The 17,903-nt window shown below is 44.0% G+C and overlaps 1 protein-coding gene across 2 annotated transcripts in view; it reads right to left on the minus strand.

The window, feature by feature from the left end:
* The window catches only part of Cfap52 (cilia and flagella associated protein 52), a 41,153-nt gene that overhangs the window by 16,346 nt on the left and 6,904 nt on the right, over positions 1–17,903 (minus strand). The window contains exons 2-6 of one of the 2 annotated variants that reach the window (NM_001100968.2): positions 13,551–13,750; positions 13,045–13,181; positions 8,458–8,586; positions 5,178–5,277; positions 4,262–4,378 (exon numbers count right to left, since the gene is read on the minus strand). In NM_001100968.2, coding sequence (NP_001094438.2) covers positions 4,262–4,378; positions 5,178–5,277; positions 8,458–8,586; positions 13,045–13,181; positions 13,551–13,750 — 683 coding nt within the window. Of the gene's footprint in view, positions 1–4,261; positions 4,379–5,177; positions 5,278–6,039; positions 6,683–8,457; positions 8,587–13,044; positions 13,182–13,550; positions 13,751–17,903 lie in introns of those variants that run through there. The other variant, XM_039085974.2, reaches the window with a different exon arrangement.

Genomic DNA, 17,903 nt, shown 5'->3' on the forward strand with positions numbered 1-17,903 from the left:
GTGGATCTCGGCGAGTTCCGGGCTACACCCCACCCCCAGAGGTCAGGAAGCCTCTGTCCCCTTGGATTGCATTGGTTATAAAGCAAATGGCTTTTCACTAACAGTGAAGTTAGCTCAATGCAGAAATGCTCACCTATCTGTGTTTCCAGCTACTTGGAAGGATCAGAGAGGAAGAGCACATGGTCTCCAGACTTGGTAAAAAGTGACTCTTGCTCTTTTGGTTATCTTTATATTCTGGGAAGATGGGGGAGGAGGTAGCCTGTGGTCCTTCACGGAGGCTAACGCTGAGTTTGGAAAAGACCCAATTTCCAGGGTCATGAACTGAATGTGATTCCATGTTATGAATCAACTAGTCTCTGGCATTCTGTTATAGCCGCGAAACCAACCAAGGCAACAGCTATTGTTTTATTTGAAAACAATCAATATTCATAATCAGTGATTTGCTAGGCTTATGTCTTAATGAGTTCTGTGGGCTGGGCTTACTGCTCGATGACAGGAGTGCTTGCCTAGCATTGGGTTTAATCCCCAGCACCACAAGAAGAAGAAAAAAAAAAAAAAGCAAAAAAATAAAAACAAACAAAACCAACCAAACAAAAAAAGTCCCAAGGTTTGGATATTGAAAATTAAATATATCCTTTCAAGTTTCTTTAAGCTGGTTTTTCCCTGTTCTGACTTGAAAGGCATACACAGTGCCTGAGAAGAAAAGCAGAGGAGGCACTGTGTGCATTAACAGAGATGTCTTTGCCAAATGTTCCCACTCTGTGGCTAGACCTCTCGATCTCTTGGCGATGCCATTTACACAGCTCAAACTCTATGTTAACGAGGCCCCACTCGTGAACTCTGTGATGGCTCTGGTAGTTGTCAACTTGTCTATGTCTGGAATCAACTAAGTCCCAGCAGCTGGCCACGCCCATAAAGGATTTTCTTGATTGGGTTGTTTGAAACGAAAAGACCAACTCTAAATCTGGGCCACACCTTCTGGGGGCAGCGCATATAAAAGAAAATAGAAGAAAGAAGTACTTGCTTTTTGCCTTCTTGCCCTCACTTGGCTAGCAAGTTTATCCGTTCTGTTTCTGAGGCATTATTAGAGCCTACTACTTTGGGGTTCTAATGCAGAATGAAGACTTTCAGCTGTCTAGGACTTAATGGACTCTATCACCAAAAGTTGAGATAGCTGGGACAACCAGTGTCATAGACTGAACAACTCCAGATCCTTGGCATTTCTGTCAGGAAACAGCCATTGTTGGACCACAGCCTGTATGTCACTCAAATAAATCCCAAATATAATATATATAACATATATTTTATTATATATAATACAATGTATATATTTTATATGGTAGACTATATATTATATATTACATGTAATATATACAATACATTATATACGTTCTATCATTTCTGTTCCTTTAGAGAACTCTGACTAACACGTCTTTCCTGGACTGTCTTAAACGATGTATTTAATATGCTATCACTAAACCTCAGGTCATGCTGTTTTTTTTCCCCTAAATTATCTTCTATAAGTTTTACATTTTATATTTAGCTCTGTGGTTCATTCTCAGTTTATCTGTGAAGGGTTAAGGTTGCTGTCTGGTCCACTATGAGGGTTTTGGTTTGTGGTACATGTTTTGAGCACATGGGTGTCCGCCTGTGCCAGCATCATTTGCAAGAACTGTCCTTTCTCCTTTGGATTGTCTTGGCTCCTCTGTCAGTGGTAAGAATAATTGTGCAGGTCTGCTTCTAAGCTATTTTGTTTCACCTACCTACTTTTTCATTAAAACCACTCGGCCTTTATTACTGTAGACTTCCGGTAGACTTTGGAGTCGGGCCCTCTAACTCCTCCAGCTTAGTTCTTCGGTGGGTAGGCTGGCTGCTCTAGATCCTTTGCTGCTTTTTATCACTGTTAGAATCAGTTTCTCAGCACCTATAATTAACTCTGGGTTTAGGTCATGATTACATTAAATCTGTAAATCCGATTGAAAGAACTGGCTTCGTGTGTGTGTGTGTGTGTGTGTGTGTGTGTGTGTGTTAGCAGACACTCATGAAGCTCAGACTGGTCTTGAATTCACGAGGTAGCCAAGGATAACTGTGAACCACTGATCCTTCTGCCATCAGTTCCCATGCCTAGCTGGGAGTCTGAGTATGAGCCCACCAGTGCAAGAACCGACGTTTAAACAGCAGTGTCTCCCTTTCTACAAACACACAATATTTCTCTCTTCTTCTCTGATGAGCTTCATTTGTTTCATTGTTTTCTCATTGAGACCTTGTAAAACATCCTGTTTTTATTGTTACTGTTATCACCATGGTCAGCTTCTTCCGATGTAATACCACGTATCTGTCCCATAGGACAATTTTAAACCATGATAATTCTTGGCCTCTCTCTTCAGGGATCAAACATTTAAGGAGAGTTTCAGTTTTTTGATTTTCCAACAAGGCATCTTCACCTCTTATGCTTACATCCCTCAAGAGGTCTTTGTTTTCCCACCACGGGAAAGCTGAGCTGGAATCCCTGCTTTGTGGGATTAACCAGCAGCCCTGAAATGATCAGCCATGCAAGAACTGGGAGGAGGCTTAAATGCCAGAGGTTTGAGGGGCTCTACTGCAGCCAGCATCTGCTTTGTAGAGGCTTAGCTCCCAAGTACTCTTCAGGCATTAAAAACAAAACAAAACCAACACAAACACAAAGAAAGCATGCCTATCAGTAATTTTCCAACAATCTCGGGATGGTCTTTGGAGACCTAGCAGGCCATGGGACTGGCAAGGCTCTAGACTATGTTTCCCTTCTCTCTGATTAGCCTTCTTTTGTCTGCTTAGTATTAGAATCTGTCTCCCTCAAATAATTTGGGAAACCATTGATCTCAGCCACGCTTTGTGTGGCTCTAGCTGTATTATCTCTATCGGCTTCTTCCTGGTTTTTTTTTTCATATTTCTTTAAAAGCTTGATTATAAAATGATGATATGATTAAGGAAACTGACATTTTCTCAAGAGGACTGCATAGTATTTCAGTTTCTTGAGAATGTCTGTTAAGTGGGAAAGTAGATGTGCTTCCTTAGGAACCATCTGTTCTGATATCAGAAATCAAACAGGCAGGTGTGGACTTAGCAGGCAAACTTTCTAACTCAAAGTTTAGTGATAGAAGTACTTGGAACTTTCTGGGCACATTAGAGATAGCTGTTCTTATTGAATAAAGTCATCATTCAGTGGTGAATCTTTAATTTTTGTTTAAAAGTTAGCATTCTTACTGGAGTTTTGATAAGAGTTTTTGGAAATTCTGCAACTATGCATTTTGATGATTTTTTTTTCAGTCTCATGAATGACTTGTAGCAGCACCACAGAGACTAAAATCTAAGATCTAGTTATTAGAGTTGAGATATACATACACACACACTCACACACACAATACACACACACATACTCACACACACACAAACATACACACACATACATACACACACTCACACACACAATACACACACACATACTCACACACACACAAACATACACACACATACATACACACACACTCACACACAATACACACACATACTCACACACACACAAACATACACACACATACATACACACACACTCACACACAATACACACACATATACTCACACACACAAACATATACACACATACATACACACACACTCACAGACATACACATATATAAACTCGAACACACACTAGCACATACACACATACTTATATATACACATATACACACACAAACACACAGACACACAAGTCACATGTACACAAACATAACCACATACACATACATACACACTAACATATACACATACCCACACACACAGATACACAGTCACACACAGAGAGACACACATAGACACACAGAGATATACACACACACACACACACACACACACACATACAGACCACAAAACACACATTTATAGATCAAAACAAACACCTCTCTCATAGATGACAACTGGATTAGAACCAATATAGTTTCAAATCATGCAGAAACAGATCCCGACTGTGCCTTGAAGGGAAGATGGACGAGGTAGTGATGCCCTAGAGCGACACCTGGGAATGCCCTTGCCCTGAAGAGAACCAGAGAGGAGGCCTTGGAGAATTGGCCAGAGCAGCTTGGCCAAGCTGACTTGGGTGTGGCTTTGTATCTATTGCTGATTTGCCTTTATTTTTTTCCCAGCAGACTTTTCCTTAACAAAGCTCCGTGTGGAAGAAAACGACAGGGAGGGTTGGGTCAAAACCTTCATGGTTTCTACTCACCAAGCTGAATTTGTCCTTCATGGGCCCAGTGTCTGCCAGCAGTTTGGTCTTGGGGTTAATTTTGAGAATATCCCCGGTTGTGGTGCCGAGGTAGAAAAAGCTGTCATCGTCGGCCATCTGGGAGATCAGAGACAGAAACCTGAAGGCTTGAGTCTCCCCAGTAGTCTATGAAGCCCCAGTCAGGGAAGAAATGAAATTCTCTAACTTCTGACAGAGAAGCTCATGGTAACACCAGTCTCCCGAGACTTAAGGATGGGTCAGCCCAGCTGTGACAGCAGCAGAGTCAGGGCCGCCCACAGCTGCAGGGTGACTTTTACTTGGCACTCATTTGGGTCTGACGCTAACATGCATGCGTGGCCACTGCCAGCTGCTGAGCCACCTGCAAAGGGCTCTTAGGATAAAGATGCGCTTCCTCTGTGGGGACACACATTTGCTTTATTTCAGTCTCCAAAGGCTACATTCATAAAAGGGAAGAACAAGCCAAGGAAAGGAGCCGAGCACTCTATGAATGGATTACGGCTCTGTATTCAAGCGCATTAATAACATCTCTTTGTGGAGGAGTCCCGGTGAGTCTGCATCTCAACACTGCATTTTACTGTCACACTTTATTTCCAAAGAAAGAAACGGCAACGGTGGCAGACGGAGCCGTTGCATGCTCTCAGCGTCACCTGGTCGCACTGCTTCCCTCCGAGTCGGGCTTTGGATGTTTGATAATGAATGGCTCAGGTCCCAGTGAGCCATTCCCTCCTTCTCAGCTGTGGGCTCCCTCTGAGCTGTACCTCTTCATCCTCATCAACATCCCACAGGGCTAGCCCTCCTCCCTAGCCTGGCCTAGTGCACACACCCGCACTGCTCAGGGCTCTTTGTAGGCACTTGCACTAGGAGTTAATGTAGCAACAGTTGAGATGGTACTTACTCCAGAACTCATGACTATTCTTTTCATCTGTCCTGTTTGGCACTCGGTTGGCCAGATTTTTCTATTTGGGAGATCCAGTTCCCACACTCTGATTGTCCCACTACGAAGAAAAATCACAATCAAACAGATACCCTTTTAAACATTGCTTCACATCCTTTGGGGTCTCTCCCCCCACCCCCGCCTCCTGCCGTCTTGAAGGAGAAGCTGACAGGAAGAGGGAGAAATATTTCTGAGGATTTTAACTTTTGGAGCCCACTATACGACTTGAGAATTTCCCACTCAATCTCACTGCAGCCCTAAGAGGTAGATTGCATGGTCCCTGACTTTCCAGGTAGGATGATGCAGACAGAGTATGTACACAGCATAACAGGATTCATACCCTACTTGGTCACGCATTGAAGTGTACACTCTTCCTACTGTGCTGAAAGGAAGCAGGTATATGATCAAGCAAACAAGCCAGGCGTGGTACATCCTTGACTCTCAGCATGCAGGACACTGAGGTAGGCAGATCTTTGAGTCTGAGGTCAGCCTGTTCTACATAGTAAGTTCCAGGACAGCCAGGGCTACATAATGTGGCCCCGTCTCAAAAATAAATTCATAAATTAGTCATACAAATAAACGTTGAACAAACCAGGGCTTTTCATATTTAAAAAAGTCCTCTTATTATAAAGTAAAGTTACATATACTTAAGACATACAGCATAATGTTGTCATACATGAACACACGGTGGAATGGTTAAATTAAACTGCTAAGTGTGTGTGTTACCTTACTTATCTCTTCCTAGTAAGAACATTTGAAACCCACGCCCAGCACCATATGCTGTATATTGTTATGAACGGTAGTCATCGTGGGATATACTCACTGAGTGTCCATCAATAGACGAGCGGATGACGAGTGTGCATATATACCAAGGAAAACTGTTCGTCCTTAAGAAAGGTGGACATCTGGAGAACACCATGCTAGCTGGAGTAAACCAGTCACAGAAAGACAAATACTGCCTGATCTCACTCTTGTGGAATCTAAATGGAATGTACCAGAGGCTTGGGTGGGAGAGGGCAAGTGGAAGATGCTTGCTCGGGACACCGAGTCTCAGTTGGGAGAAATGAGGAGTTCATTTGTGTAGAAACATTTAAAAGGGTGATATTTTTTTTTCTTTCAGAAGCAGGATCTCATGTAGCCCAGGCTGGCCTCAAAATGGACTGTGTAACTAAGGCTGGCCTCAAAATGGACTGTGTAACTAAGGCTGGCCTTAAAATGCTTGCCTTTGCTTCCCAAGTGCTGGGATCGCAGACATGCACCACTCAATGAGGGATATTTTAATTTGGAGATTCCTGTCTCCAAGGAAAGAGATGTGAGTCTAAATGAGTGCAAGTTTAAGTTGGTAGTTAATGCAGCACTAAATATATGGCTGGTGCTTCACCACTGTATGTTGAGTTCATCTGAATTAATAATTCTATAATAATAATTGCAATACCAAGGTGAACATAATCAAAATACGCTGTGCAAAATTCTCAAAGATTTAGCAAAAGCATTATTTTTAAAAAGAAAACACTATAAAGAGTTCTGCCAACATCTCAGATCAGAAAGTGTTAATTAGAATTTGTCAACTTTTTAAAAATTTTTTGTAGACATAGTAAATGCTCAAGGAATATTTCAATGTATTTTTTCAAAGTGGAGAGAGAGACAGAGTGAGAGACAGAGAGAGAGACAGGCAGACAGACACACACACACACAGAGGGGGGGGGTTGCTCTTGCACACCTACTGGCCCATGGTCATACTGATAGATATCATATGAATGCTGAAACACGAACACTTGGGCTGTCTCAGGGGGACCGTATAGCAGAATACACAAAACCACGACCGAGGTAGAGAAGCCAGGTATTCTGGCATCACGACAGAAATCTTACTTAGGAATGTGGACATTCCCAGCACTGGTGTCAATAAGAAACTGAAGCCAACTTGGAATACAGATGAACCAAAAAAAGATTGTTTCCCATAAAACTTCCAGCATGAATTTGGAAAAATGTTGCCCACAGACATTAGAAAAGATTAATGCCTTCAGCTGCTAAGGAATCAAAGAACCCAGATCCAGCAAAACAAAGAGTCAGTCTGCTCTGAGGACCAAAATGGAGGGAGGTGGGGGCAGGAGCTGAAGATCTTCAGTCTGGACAGACAGAGCAGGGTAGGGTCCGGACATGATTTGCCTGACAGGGGAGGGCTTTCATGGCTGCCAAGGAATTTACTGCCTCTCTGTGAGCCCCTCCTCACTCAGGCTGGAATAAATGCAGCGTGTGTGTTCCAAGGTGGGGCCTGGAGTCATCACAGAGGCAACAGAGGCAGAGCAGCACAAATTCCGCTCTCCGGCTGGGGAAGGAACCAACAGTCTGTACCTTTCATGGATGAGAGATGAAAGAGAAATTGCAAAGACAGTTTCACCGAGCTTGTCCTTCTGCCTTACAGTTTACCATTTCTTCTCTTTAAGTCTGTGGGTGATGTGGGAAAGGACACTTTTATGTCTGTTTCACCTTCCCTTCAGGACACCAAGCAGGGCTCTGATCACCAACTTCTGAATTAATTGGCACAGATGCAGGTTCTGTTCAGTCTTCAAGTCACTCACCAGAAGCTGGCTGCGGCTGTCCCTACCCAAGTCATGTCCTCTGGCTAATAGCTTAAACGTTTGAAGTATCCTGGCAGGGTTCTTTTGCAAAATATCACGACATGAGACCCAAATCAAGAGCAGGTGGCAAGAAATACCAACCGGAAAGGGAATCCGAGCAATTGTGCAAATGACTTGGCGAGCACGGATTGGGAATCGTGTCTTTTCAGTGGCAAAAAGAATCCTGAGGAAAGTTCATGGCTGGTGAGGTGACTAAGTGGGTGAAGGAGCTTGCTGCCAAGCCTGAGTTCGATCCTGAGGACCTGTATCGTGGAACTGAACAACTAACTTCAGAAAGTTGTCCTTTGACCTCCATATGCTTACTGTGGTACATGCATGGGCACGCATGCACACAGTATGTAAATACATGTAACAGTATTTTTTAAGGAAGAGTTTTTAGCCATTCAACATAGTCTTTCCTCAACATTTTCCCAAGGAACTTACTTTAAGAACACATCTGGCTGAAAGGGTTTTCCAGTGCTTACAAAAATTACAAAGTGAGGGATTTGTTCAAGACCTAACCCTCCCTCCCTGTCCCCACACCCTGGCATCACAAGGATGTTGTTTTCTGTGCAGGTGACACAGTCATCTATGAGTCTGGCCTTCTCGATGTGCAGACTTACTTTCCAGCAGTGACAAACATCTCATCTCGGCACCTGGAGAAGACCACACTGGTGGCGTTGCCGACATTGAGGCCTGCCGCAGGGCTGCCGCAAATGGCATCTCTCTTGGCTATGCTCCAAACCACCACACTGCCAAACAAGAAGGGGAAGAAACACCAGCAGGGGACATCAGACTTTCAAAGTTAACAACTGTTTTCCTGCTTCTAGGAAGAAAAAGAACAAAATGAAATGCTACTAGTGAGGGAACACAAACATTGCCCTTGACGTCCCCCCACCCTCACCAAACCTTCCCCCCTTCAGCCACCCCCAATCATCTGCTCAATCAATCACAGTGCTTTACTAGAAGACTAACGTGGGATGCTTTAAAAGCGTTGAGAAAGGGGTTGGGGATTTAGCTCAGTGGTAGAGCGCTTGGCTAGGAAGTGGAAGGCCCTGGGTTCAGTCCCCAGCTCCGAAAAAAAAAAAAAGCGTTGAGAAAAATGATTCTGGGGCTGGAAGCCAGTGAACCCATTCTATCAAGGCATTTCAGATGTGCAAGCTTCCATCTCATGTGAAATTGTTCCTTGGGGCTAGAGATGTGGCTCAGTGGTTAAAAGCACTTGCTGTGCTCCCAAAGGACTACAGGTTGGTTCCCAGCACCCATACCGGGTGTCTCGCAACCTCCTGTAACTTACTCCATGGGATCCCAGACAGGTTCTTCTTGCCTCTGCTGGCCCTTCAAAACAAACAAACAAAAAGACAGAGCAAAACTTTCTTCCCCCAGACACACAACCATCAAACGTGAGATGGCTGAGAGAGTAAGGGGCTTGCTGCCAAGCCTCCCAGTGACCTGAGTTCAATTTGTGGAACCTCATGGTGAAAAGAAGGGGAATTATGTATCTGAATCAAAATATTTAAAGAGATAAAAAAAGCACATTTTTACAGGCCTTTGTCGGTGTAAAAGAAAGTAGGCCTGCATACATGTCCCGATTTTCTTCCGATACCAACTGGAAGTCCAGATGTAACAACAGATCATCAGCAATGGGCAGAAGAGGGGTTGGGGATTTAGCTCAGTGGTAGAGCGCTTGCCTAGCAAGCGCAAGGCCCTGGGTTCGGTCCCCAGCTCCGAAAAAAAAAAAAATAGCAATGGGCAGAAGGAAGTGACATGAAGGCTATTGGTTCCTTTTCATAATGGGAACAGATAGATGCAATGTCATGTGGAAAAACTGTGAAGTAACCACTTTCTTTTTTTCTCTTTTTCAGAGCTGGGGACCGAACCCAGGGCCTTGCGCTTGCTAGGCAAGCGCTCTACCGCTGAGCTAAATCCCCAACCCCAAGTAACCACTTTCAATGCTAAACTGGTGGTGATCCAGAAGACAAAGCGACTAAGAGGAGGTGCCTTCTTCTTTAATTCTAACACCTTGAGAGGTTGACACGGGTCCCAGGAGTTCAAGGCCAATCCCACTGGCTACATACCAAGTTTGAGGCTAGCCTGGGCTACATGGATCCCATCTTAACAAAGCAAAGCCCAAATGTGTCATGCTCAAAAGAAACACAAATATATTTCCACACAAACAGGCTACATGGATCCCATCTTAACAAAGCAAAGCCCAAATGTGTCATGCTCAAAAGAAACACAAATATATTTCCACACAAAAGCTTTGTGTGGAAGTGTATATGCATATGTATATTGTACTACAAATCACTAATAATTATATAATCAATAATGCCTTGAAAGTGGCCATAGGAGCTGAAGGTGTAGGTGAGTGCTAGAACGTGCTCTTAGCATGTTCCAGGCCCTGGGCTCAACCCTCAGCGGTTTTTTTAAGTTAGGGAATGAAATCCATCATTTCATTGCCTAACTGAAAAAGAGGTTAATAAGTGATATCATTAAAGAGTCTTCAGCCAACAGAACCCTTTATGGTTGAGATGGGATGAGAGGAAAGATGTAGGGAGGCTTACATTTTTGAATTGTAGATTCTTTTTTTCCATCGTATGGCAACACAGTTTCTTATAAATCTTAGCCAAATGTAGCTTTGTTTAGAAATAAGTGTACATTTTTTAAATAAATGGAGCATACCTGCATAGGGCATAAATTCACCATTTTGAATTTGTGGCACACGTGTATAGTGTAATTCCACAGCAAAGAATAGATACACATAGATGCTCTGAATGAGAACTCATGGTGGTTTGGATGAGGATGGCCCCCATAGGCTCCTATATTTGAATACTGCTCCCCCCCTCGACCCAGGCTTGGTGGAACTGTTTTGGAAGGAATAGGAGGTGTGGCCTTATTAGAGGAAGTATGTTACTGTAGGCAGCCTTTGAGGTTTTAAAAGACTCAAACCATTCCCAGTGTCTCTCTTAGCCTTGTGTTTGTGTCTTAAGAAGTGAGCTCTTAGCTATTGCTCCTGTCTGCTGGCTGCCATACTTCCTGCCATGATGGTCATGGACTCTAACCCTTTAAAACTGTACACACCAAATTAAACACTCCTTTATAAGTTGCCTTGCCAAGGGACTTCATCACAGCAATAGAAACATAACTAAGAGGGCTGGAGAGATGGCTCAGTGGTTAAGAGCACTGACTGCTCTTCCAGAGGTCCTGAGTTCAAATCCCAGCAACCACATGGTGGCTCACAACCATCTGGGAACCCGATGACCTCTTCTGGTGTATATGACAGTTAAAGTGTATACACTCATATAAATGAATTAAATAAATCTTTAAAAAAAGAAAGGTAACTAAGAAAAAGCTGCACTACAACAGAAAGAGTATGATAATATTTATACAAAAATAATAAATTATTTATTAGTTTATTTTTTAATTTACCTTGAAATTTGAATGCAGAAAGGCAAACCATAGAATGTTCACCACTATCTACTGTACTTTTCATCTTCCCTCTAGCCTTAAACCAGGAGGATTGGGTGGACTGGACCCCTGCCACTAGAATTAGACTAACTGTCCGAAGCTAGCTGCCACAACCCTGCCTTCCTCGCCACAGTGACCAATCAAAATGGTGATATGGCATTTTCCCGGCCCAGCAAAAGTTTATCCATTGGGTTCCTCAAGCACTAACTTTCTGTAAGCAAATTTTAGATAGTCTGAATCAAGGTCAAAGTGACAAGGGGTTAGCAGGTTTTCCAGAGGTGAGAGTTTTTCCCAGACAAGGCTCCTAGCAGAGAATGGAGGTAAGGCGGCCTAATGGCCAGTCTCAGGGACACTCCATGCCTGGACCTCAGGCACTGGGACTTCTAAAATCTCTCCAAGTGATTTGGTGTGCACACGTGGCTGAGAACAGCTGCACTTCACAGAGGTAATGACACCAACAGAAAATTTCTGACTATATTTCATATGAGTCAAAAGGGGCATGGCCCAGAGGTGGTGGGAGCACTTACAAATGATGACCAAAGTAGCAAAAATCATGAAAACGTTGGCAAATTTCTGTGCATTAAGAGGACATGGAACTATATATCATTGTACACTCGTGAAGCTCAAATAAGAAAACTATGGTATCCATAAAAGTATTTCAAGGTATTAATATCCATGTGTAGCCAGAGCTGAGGACCTCGTCCAACTAGTTTACAAGAGATGCTGATGTCTGAGCCATTTTTTTTTTCCATGGGCTTTTCATGCATAACAGCACACTCAGATGTGGGCAGACCAACAGAGGACCTGAGGAGGGCCAAGATACTCCGAGTCTGTGGAAATAAACCTGGTGGATTCTATACAAATCGTGTGTTCTCCAATACCACCTACGCTCCCTAACACTTAAATAGGAGTACAATTTTCACGGATTGTCCTTCGAAATATAATGCTATCTTCTTCTATACAGCCCAGGCTGGCCAGAGAATGACACTTTTAGGTGTGTATATATTTTTTTTCCAGTTTCACTTTACGTATGTTCTCTGTCAAATATTACTGAGTTCATCAAAGGGCAAAGGCCGTGACTTGTCGGGTGAGGTGAAAATATCCCCTCTGGAGTCACACTCTGTGTCCCAGTGCTGCTGCTTTCAACCACTCACTTCAGTTGTTCAGCTGTCACTGGGCGTTGCCGCCTCCATTCTAAAGGGCAGGTATGAGGCTCAAATGGGCTATTGCACTTGTCACATAATATGTACAGCAACGGCCTTTGAATATAGGTACACACAACATCATCCACGACTCCTGGAGCACAGACCAATCAAACCAGGCTGTCTGTAGCGTGCTCAGATGTGTGTAGACCAACAGATGACCCAGAAAGGGCCAAGATACCTGTTGTCTGTAACACCTGCTAGAAGACATGTAAGTCTGGTGGCAGGTGGATCACTGTGTCTGAGGCCAGCCTGCTCTACAGAGTGAGTTCCAGGACAGCCAGAGCTATACAGAGAGACGGTGTCTTAAAAAAAAAAAAAAAAAAAAAAAAGAACAGACAAACGAACAAACAGAAAACCCAACAACTTTTCCAGAAGGGGAAGAGGAGGAAGAGAAGAAAGAATCATGTAAGAATTCGTTTACCGGGGTTGGGGATTTAGCTCAGTGGTAGAGCGCTTGCCTAGCAAGCACAAGGCCCTGGGGTTCGGTCCCCAGCTCTGAAAAAAAAAAAGAAAAAAGAAAAAAAAAGAATTCTTTACCTTCCATCATCTGGGCCACCAAGTGAAACCAAGTACAAATCATTGGGGGAAAAGGCCAGGGCTTCGATTTTGCCCTTGTGGAGTGACAGTCGAGCGATCAGCTCCCTCTTCTTAAAGTCCCACAGAATGATGTCTGCCTGAGGGGCAAGAGCACACTGTCAGATCATAAACAGGCTTTAGCAGAAGCTGAAGGGATGGCTACCTCTCTTGGTGAGAAATACTCAGTAATGCAACTTCCCTGCATTGGACCACGTGGTATGAACATGGCAGACAGCAACGGGACAGAAGCAGATTTCAGCTCAGCATTTGCAGTCACATGAGCTGCAGCATCTGGTACAGAGATACCAGAGTCTTTCAGGGGCAGCTTGGTGGGCTGACGCTGAGAGAAGGCACGGGATGAAGAGAGGGCATCTGAGAGCACAGAGCCGGGAACCCGAAGACAGGCAGCCTCTTCCAGGGAGGCAAGGCTAAGTAAACTCCCAGTGAGTGGTTTCCATGTTACTCACCTTGAAGCCCATGAATGTGACTTGTCCGGAGGCAACATAGTCTCCTTCCTTGGAGATGGTCACACAGGAGACATTGTTACCATGGCCATGTAGGAAATTCTGCTCATTGGTATTTATTGCCTGGATGAGGACAGTGCAACCCAGGGGATAGACCAGGTGCTCCTGGTCAGGATGGCATTTGAGACCATTGGGAACGTGTCCTAAAAGAGAGAGATTAAAAATAACTATAGCCAGGTGCAGATGTGGTTGTTAGTTTGTTTTTGTTGTTGTTTTTTTTTATCACCGTACAAAAGACAACGCTTTTGAAATAAATGCTAATTCAACTTAAACAAGTATGGAATAATAGGTAATTGTATTTCATGGACAAGGAAAGCTGGTGTAGCACAATTCTTCTCAGTCTCTGATGTGCATAAAGCTGCCCAGGGGGCTGGTTAAAATGATCCCAGTTTCAAGTTTGGGGTGAGCTAGGATTCCATTCCATTCATTTCCAACTAGCTTACAAGGGATGCTGATATCTGGAAACCTCCATTTGGACAGCAAAGCCCTACAGTAGGTTCTGTAATCCTGAGAAGTGTGGATGTATATGTAGGTGAAGTTGTCACTTCCCTAAATGGTTCTTGATTGTGTCAATGAAGAGAGCGGAAGCTAATAGTTGGGCGAAGGAAAACTTTGTGTGACTTCCAGGTCCCAGGAGGAAGAGGAGGGGATGAGATAGAGAGGTGGCTTGTCAGCCAGGCTTTGGGGAGAAAAACACAGATGCCCATATGAGGCCTGGGGGCGGCTGATCTCGGAGCATAGCGCGGGCTGCAGCACCAGGCAAGGAGCAAGCATGACTATAAAATTACATGCAACATGTATAGGGCAGCTTGTTGGGGGGTGTGTGCCTATAGACACAGGGAGCGTGTGAGTTCTTATGGCAAACATTTAAAGACAAAAGTTTTGCTTATTTCACTTAGCAACATCCCCTCCGGGCTCATTCACCATCCTGCAAATGGTATGATGGCCATCTTTTAAAGGGCTGAATAGCATTACAGTATGCCTATGTGCATCTCGGAATTTCTTTATCCATTCTATATCTTGGCTATTGTACACAAATACTGCAGTGAACATGCTGGTTTAGATACTACCTCAAAATGTTGGTTTCACTTATTTTGGGGGTAATTTAGCCTGTACTGGAATCGTTTTATGTCAACTTGGCACAAGCTGTAGTCATCTGAAAGAAAAATACCTCCACGATATCCAGCTATAGGCGAGCCTGTAGAACATTTTCTTAGTTAGTGACTGATGGGGGAGGGCCCAGCCCATTTTGGGGGTGGTCCTGGGTTCTGTAAGAAAGCAGGATGATCAAGCCATAGGAGCAAGTCAGTAAGAAGCACCCCTCCAGGGGCTGGGGATTTAGCTCAGTGGTAGAGCGCTTACCTAGGAAGCGCAAGGCCCTGGGTTCGGTCCCCAGCTCCGAAAAAAAAAAGAACCAAAAAAAAAAAAAAAAAAAAAAAGAAGCACCCCTCCACGGCCTCTGCATCAGTTCCTGCCTCCAGGTTCCTGCCCCGTTTTGAGTTCCTGTCCTGCCTTCCTTTGACAGTGAACAATGATGTGGAAGGAAATAAACCTTTTTTTCCCCAAGTTTCTTTTTTGTCATGGTGTTCTGTCACAACAATGATAACCCTAAGGCAAGCCTAGAAGTGGGATTGCTGGACCATATAGTAGCATTGTTTTCTTTTCTTCTATTCTTCCCCCTACCCCCATTCCAGAGGAACCACCATACTGTTTTCCATAATGGCTGGGCCAATTTACATTCTGAGAATGGTATACAGAGGTTCTCCTTTTTCAACATCCTCACTAATACATGGTGTCTTTTGTGCTTTTTGCAGTGGCCATGCTAACCACCCTGAAGTTACTGTATCTTCTTACTGTATCTTCTTACTGTAGTTTGATTTGCATTTCCCTTAGGAAGGGGTGTGGAGCATCTGGTCATATGCCTAAGGGCCATTTGCATGCCTTTTGAAAAATGTGTGCTCATTTTCTCTGCTCGGGTTTTAATAAACTCTAGAGCACGTCCTACCAAGTAGAGTAAGTCAGGCATAGGAAAAGAAATATGAAATGGAACCTTACAAGGCTGAGCTCATAGAAACAGAGAGTAGGGCAATGGTTACTGGGGGCGGAGGAAATGGGAAGATAAGGGTCCAAGGGTCCAAAGGTCCCATTTTGTGAGATAAGAAAGTTCTAGAGACCCGGTATATAGCACAGGAACTACTGTTAGTGAACTAGGTGAGTTTTTGTCATCTTGACACAGCTATAGTTAACTGGGGAGAGGAACCTCAAATGTGAAAATGCCTCTGTCAGACTACATATGGACAAATCTGTAAGGCAGACTTGCTTAGTGGCTGATATGGGAAGGCCTGGGGCACTGGGGGATGTGCCAGCCCTGCTCAGGTGGTCCTTGCTGGTACAAGAAGGCAGATTGTAAGAGTCATGGGGAGCAAGCCAGTAAGCAGCGTTTCTCCATGGTCTCTGCTTTCCAGCTCCTGCCTCCAGCTTCTTGCCTGCTTCTCTAGCTCTTCTCCAGTTCCTGCCTTGGCCTCTCTCAGTGATGGATTGTGATCAGGATGTCTGTGTAAGCCGAATAAACCCTTTCCTCCCCATGTTACCTCATGGTGTCGCTATTGCAGTGACAGAAAACTTAAGACAGTGATGATGCTGCAGTGTCAGTGTCTGCTTATTACCATTGTATCTTTGGTATTTTCGGCACAAAACACCCAGGTGTGCAAAGCGCTAACGATGCTAATTATTATCTTGGTTGTGGGAATTACTTCACAATACTCCCATGCACATTTTACATTTATTTAACATATATTAAATATTTTTGTATTGTTAGATAATGACATATGAATATTATGCTATTGTAATATATTATTTATTTATAACATATATATTAAAATATAAAACAGATTAAGAGAATATCTATTGCTACTCAAGTATGTTGCAAAAAGACTCAGGGAAAAGCAAACAACTATTGTAACCCACTATTGTAAACCATGGCAGCTTCTTTAAAGAAGAAGCCCAGGGCCTCCCACAGTGAGGCATCTTTCTTAGGGAGCTCCTTCCCAGCAAATATTTGCCAAGAACAAGGATAACTCTTTTAAGTCAGTCTTAATAGGAAGTAGTCATCTCCTGTTGTTCATCTTAGAGAAGTTTTTTTTTTTTTTAACTCTTTTTATTTTCCTTTGTGATGTGCTGAGGAGCAAACCCCAGGACCTTGTGTACACTGGGTAAGTGCCCAAACCCTGAGCTACACCCCGACCCCTGAGCTACACCCCGACCCCTGAGCTACACCCCGACCCCTGAGCTACACCCCGACCCCTGAGCTACACCCCGACCCCTGAGCTACACCCCGACCCCTGAGCTACACCCCGACCCCTGAGCTACACCCCGACCCCTGAGCTACACCCCGACCCCTGAGCTACACCCCGACCCCTGAGCTACACCCCGACCCCTGAGCTACACCCCGACCCCTGAGCTACACCCCGACCCCTGAGCTACACCCCGACCCCTGAGCTACACCCCGACCCCTGAGCTACACCCCGACCCCTGAGCTACACCCCGACCCCCGCTCATTCGTCACGGTTACCTTACAGTGTAAACCCCGAAGACAGCTGACGTGCTCTAGAAAGGTACAGAGTGACTTATGTTATTTTAATTTTAGGATGCTGTATTGCGATTCTTTTCTGAAAAGAGAGTATGTTTTACTACTTGTTCCCTACTTGTGTCTTCTTTATACAAATCTCATATTACATTCATTAGTGTGTATTTAAAAACCTTTTTTGAAGATCTACTTGTTTTTGTTAGGAGCATTGGGGCGGGGGGGGGGGGGGGAAGCAGGCTGATTTCTGTGAGTTGGAGGCTAGCTTGGCCTACACAGTGATTTCCAGGATGGCCAGGGATACAAAGTGAGAACCTGTGTCAAAGAAAAAGCAAAACCCAAAAAGCCTTTCTGATCGCTGTTTTGTTCCCCATTTAAAAAAAAAAAAAAAAAAGCGCCATACATGGTTTTCTTGGATTTTAAAAGGTCTTTGACACATGGCAATTGGAAGAATTTATTGACTACAGTGAGACCCATCCTTCTTTCCTTCCTTTTTTTTTTTGGAGTGGGGCAGAGTCCTACAATGTAGCTCTCCATGGGCTGGAACTTGGTATGTAGATCAGGCTGCCCCTGAGAGGCAGTTGCCTCTGCCTCCCCAGGGATTGAAAGTGTGGGCCACCACACCCAGCTCCTTCTTTACGGAAGTTCTTAGGAAAGTAAATTTAGTGTTTTTCACCTATTCCTCCTAAGACTATCTAATTTTTTTCCTGATT

The sequence above is a fragment of the Rattus norvegicus genome, chromosome 10 (assembly GCF_036323735.1).
Source record: "Rattus norvegicus strain BN/NHsdMcwi chromosome 10, GRCr8, whole genome shotgun sequence".
Lineage (NCBI taxonomy): Eukaryota > Metazoa > Chordata > Mammalia > Rodentia > Muridae > Rattus > Rattus norvegicus.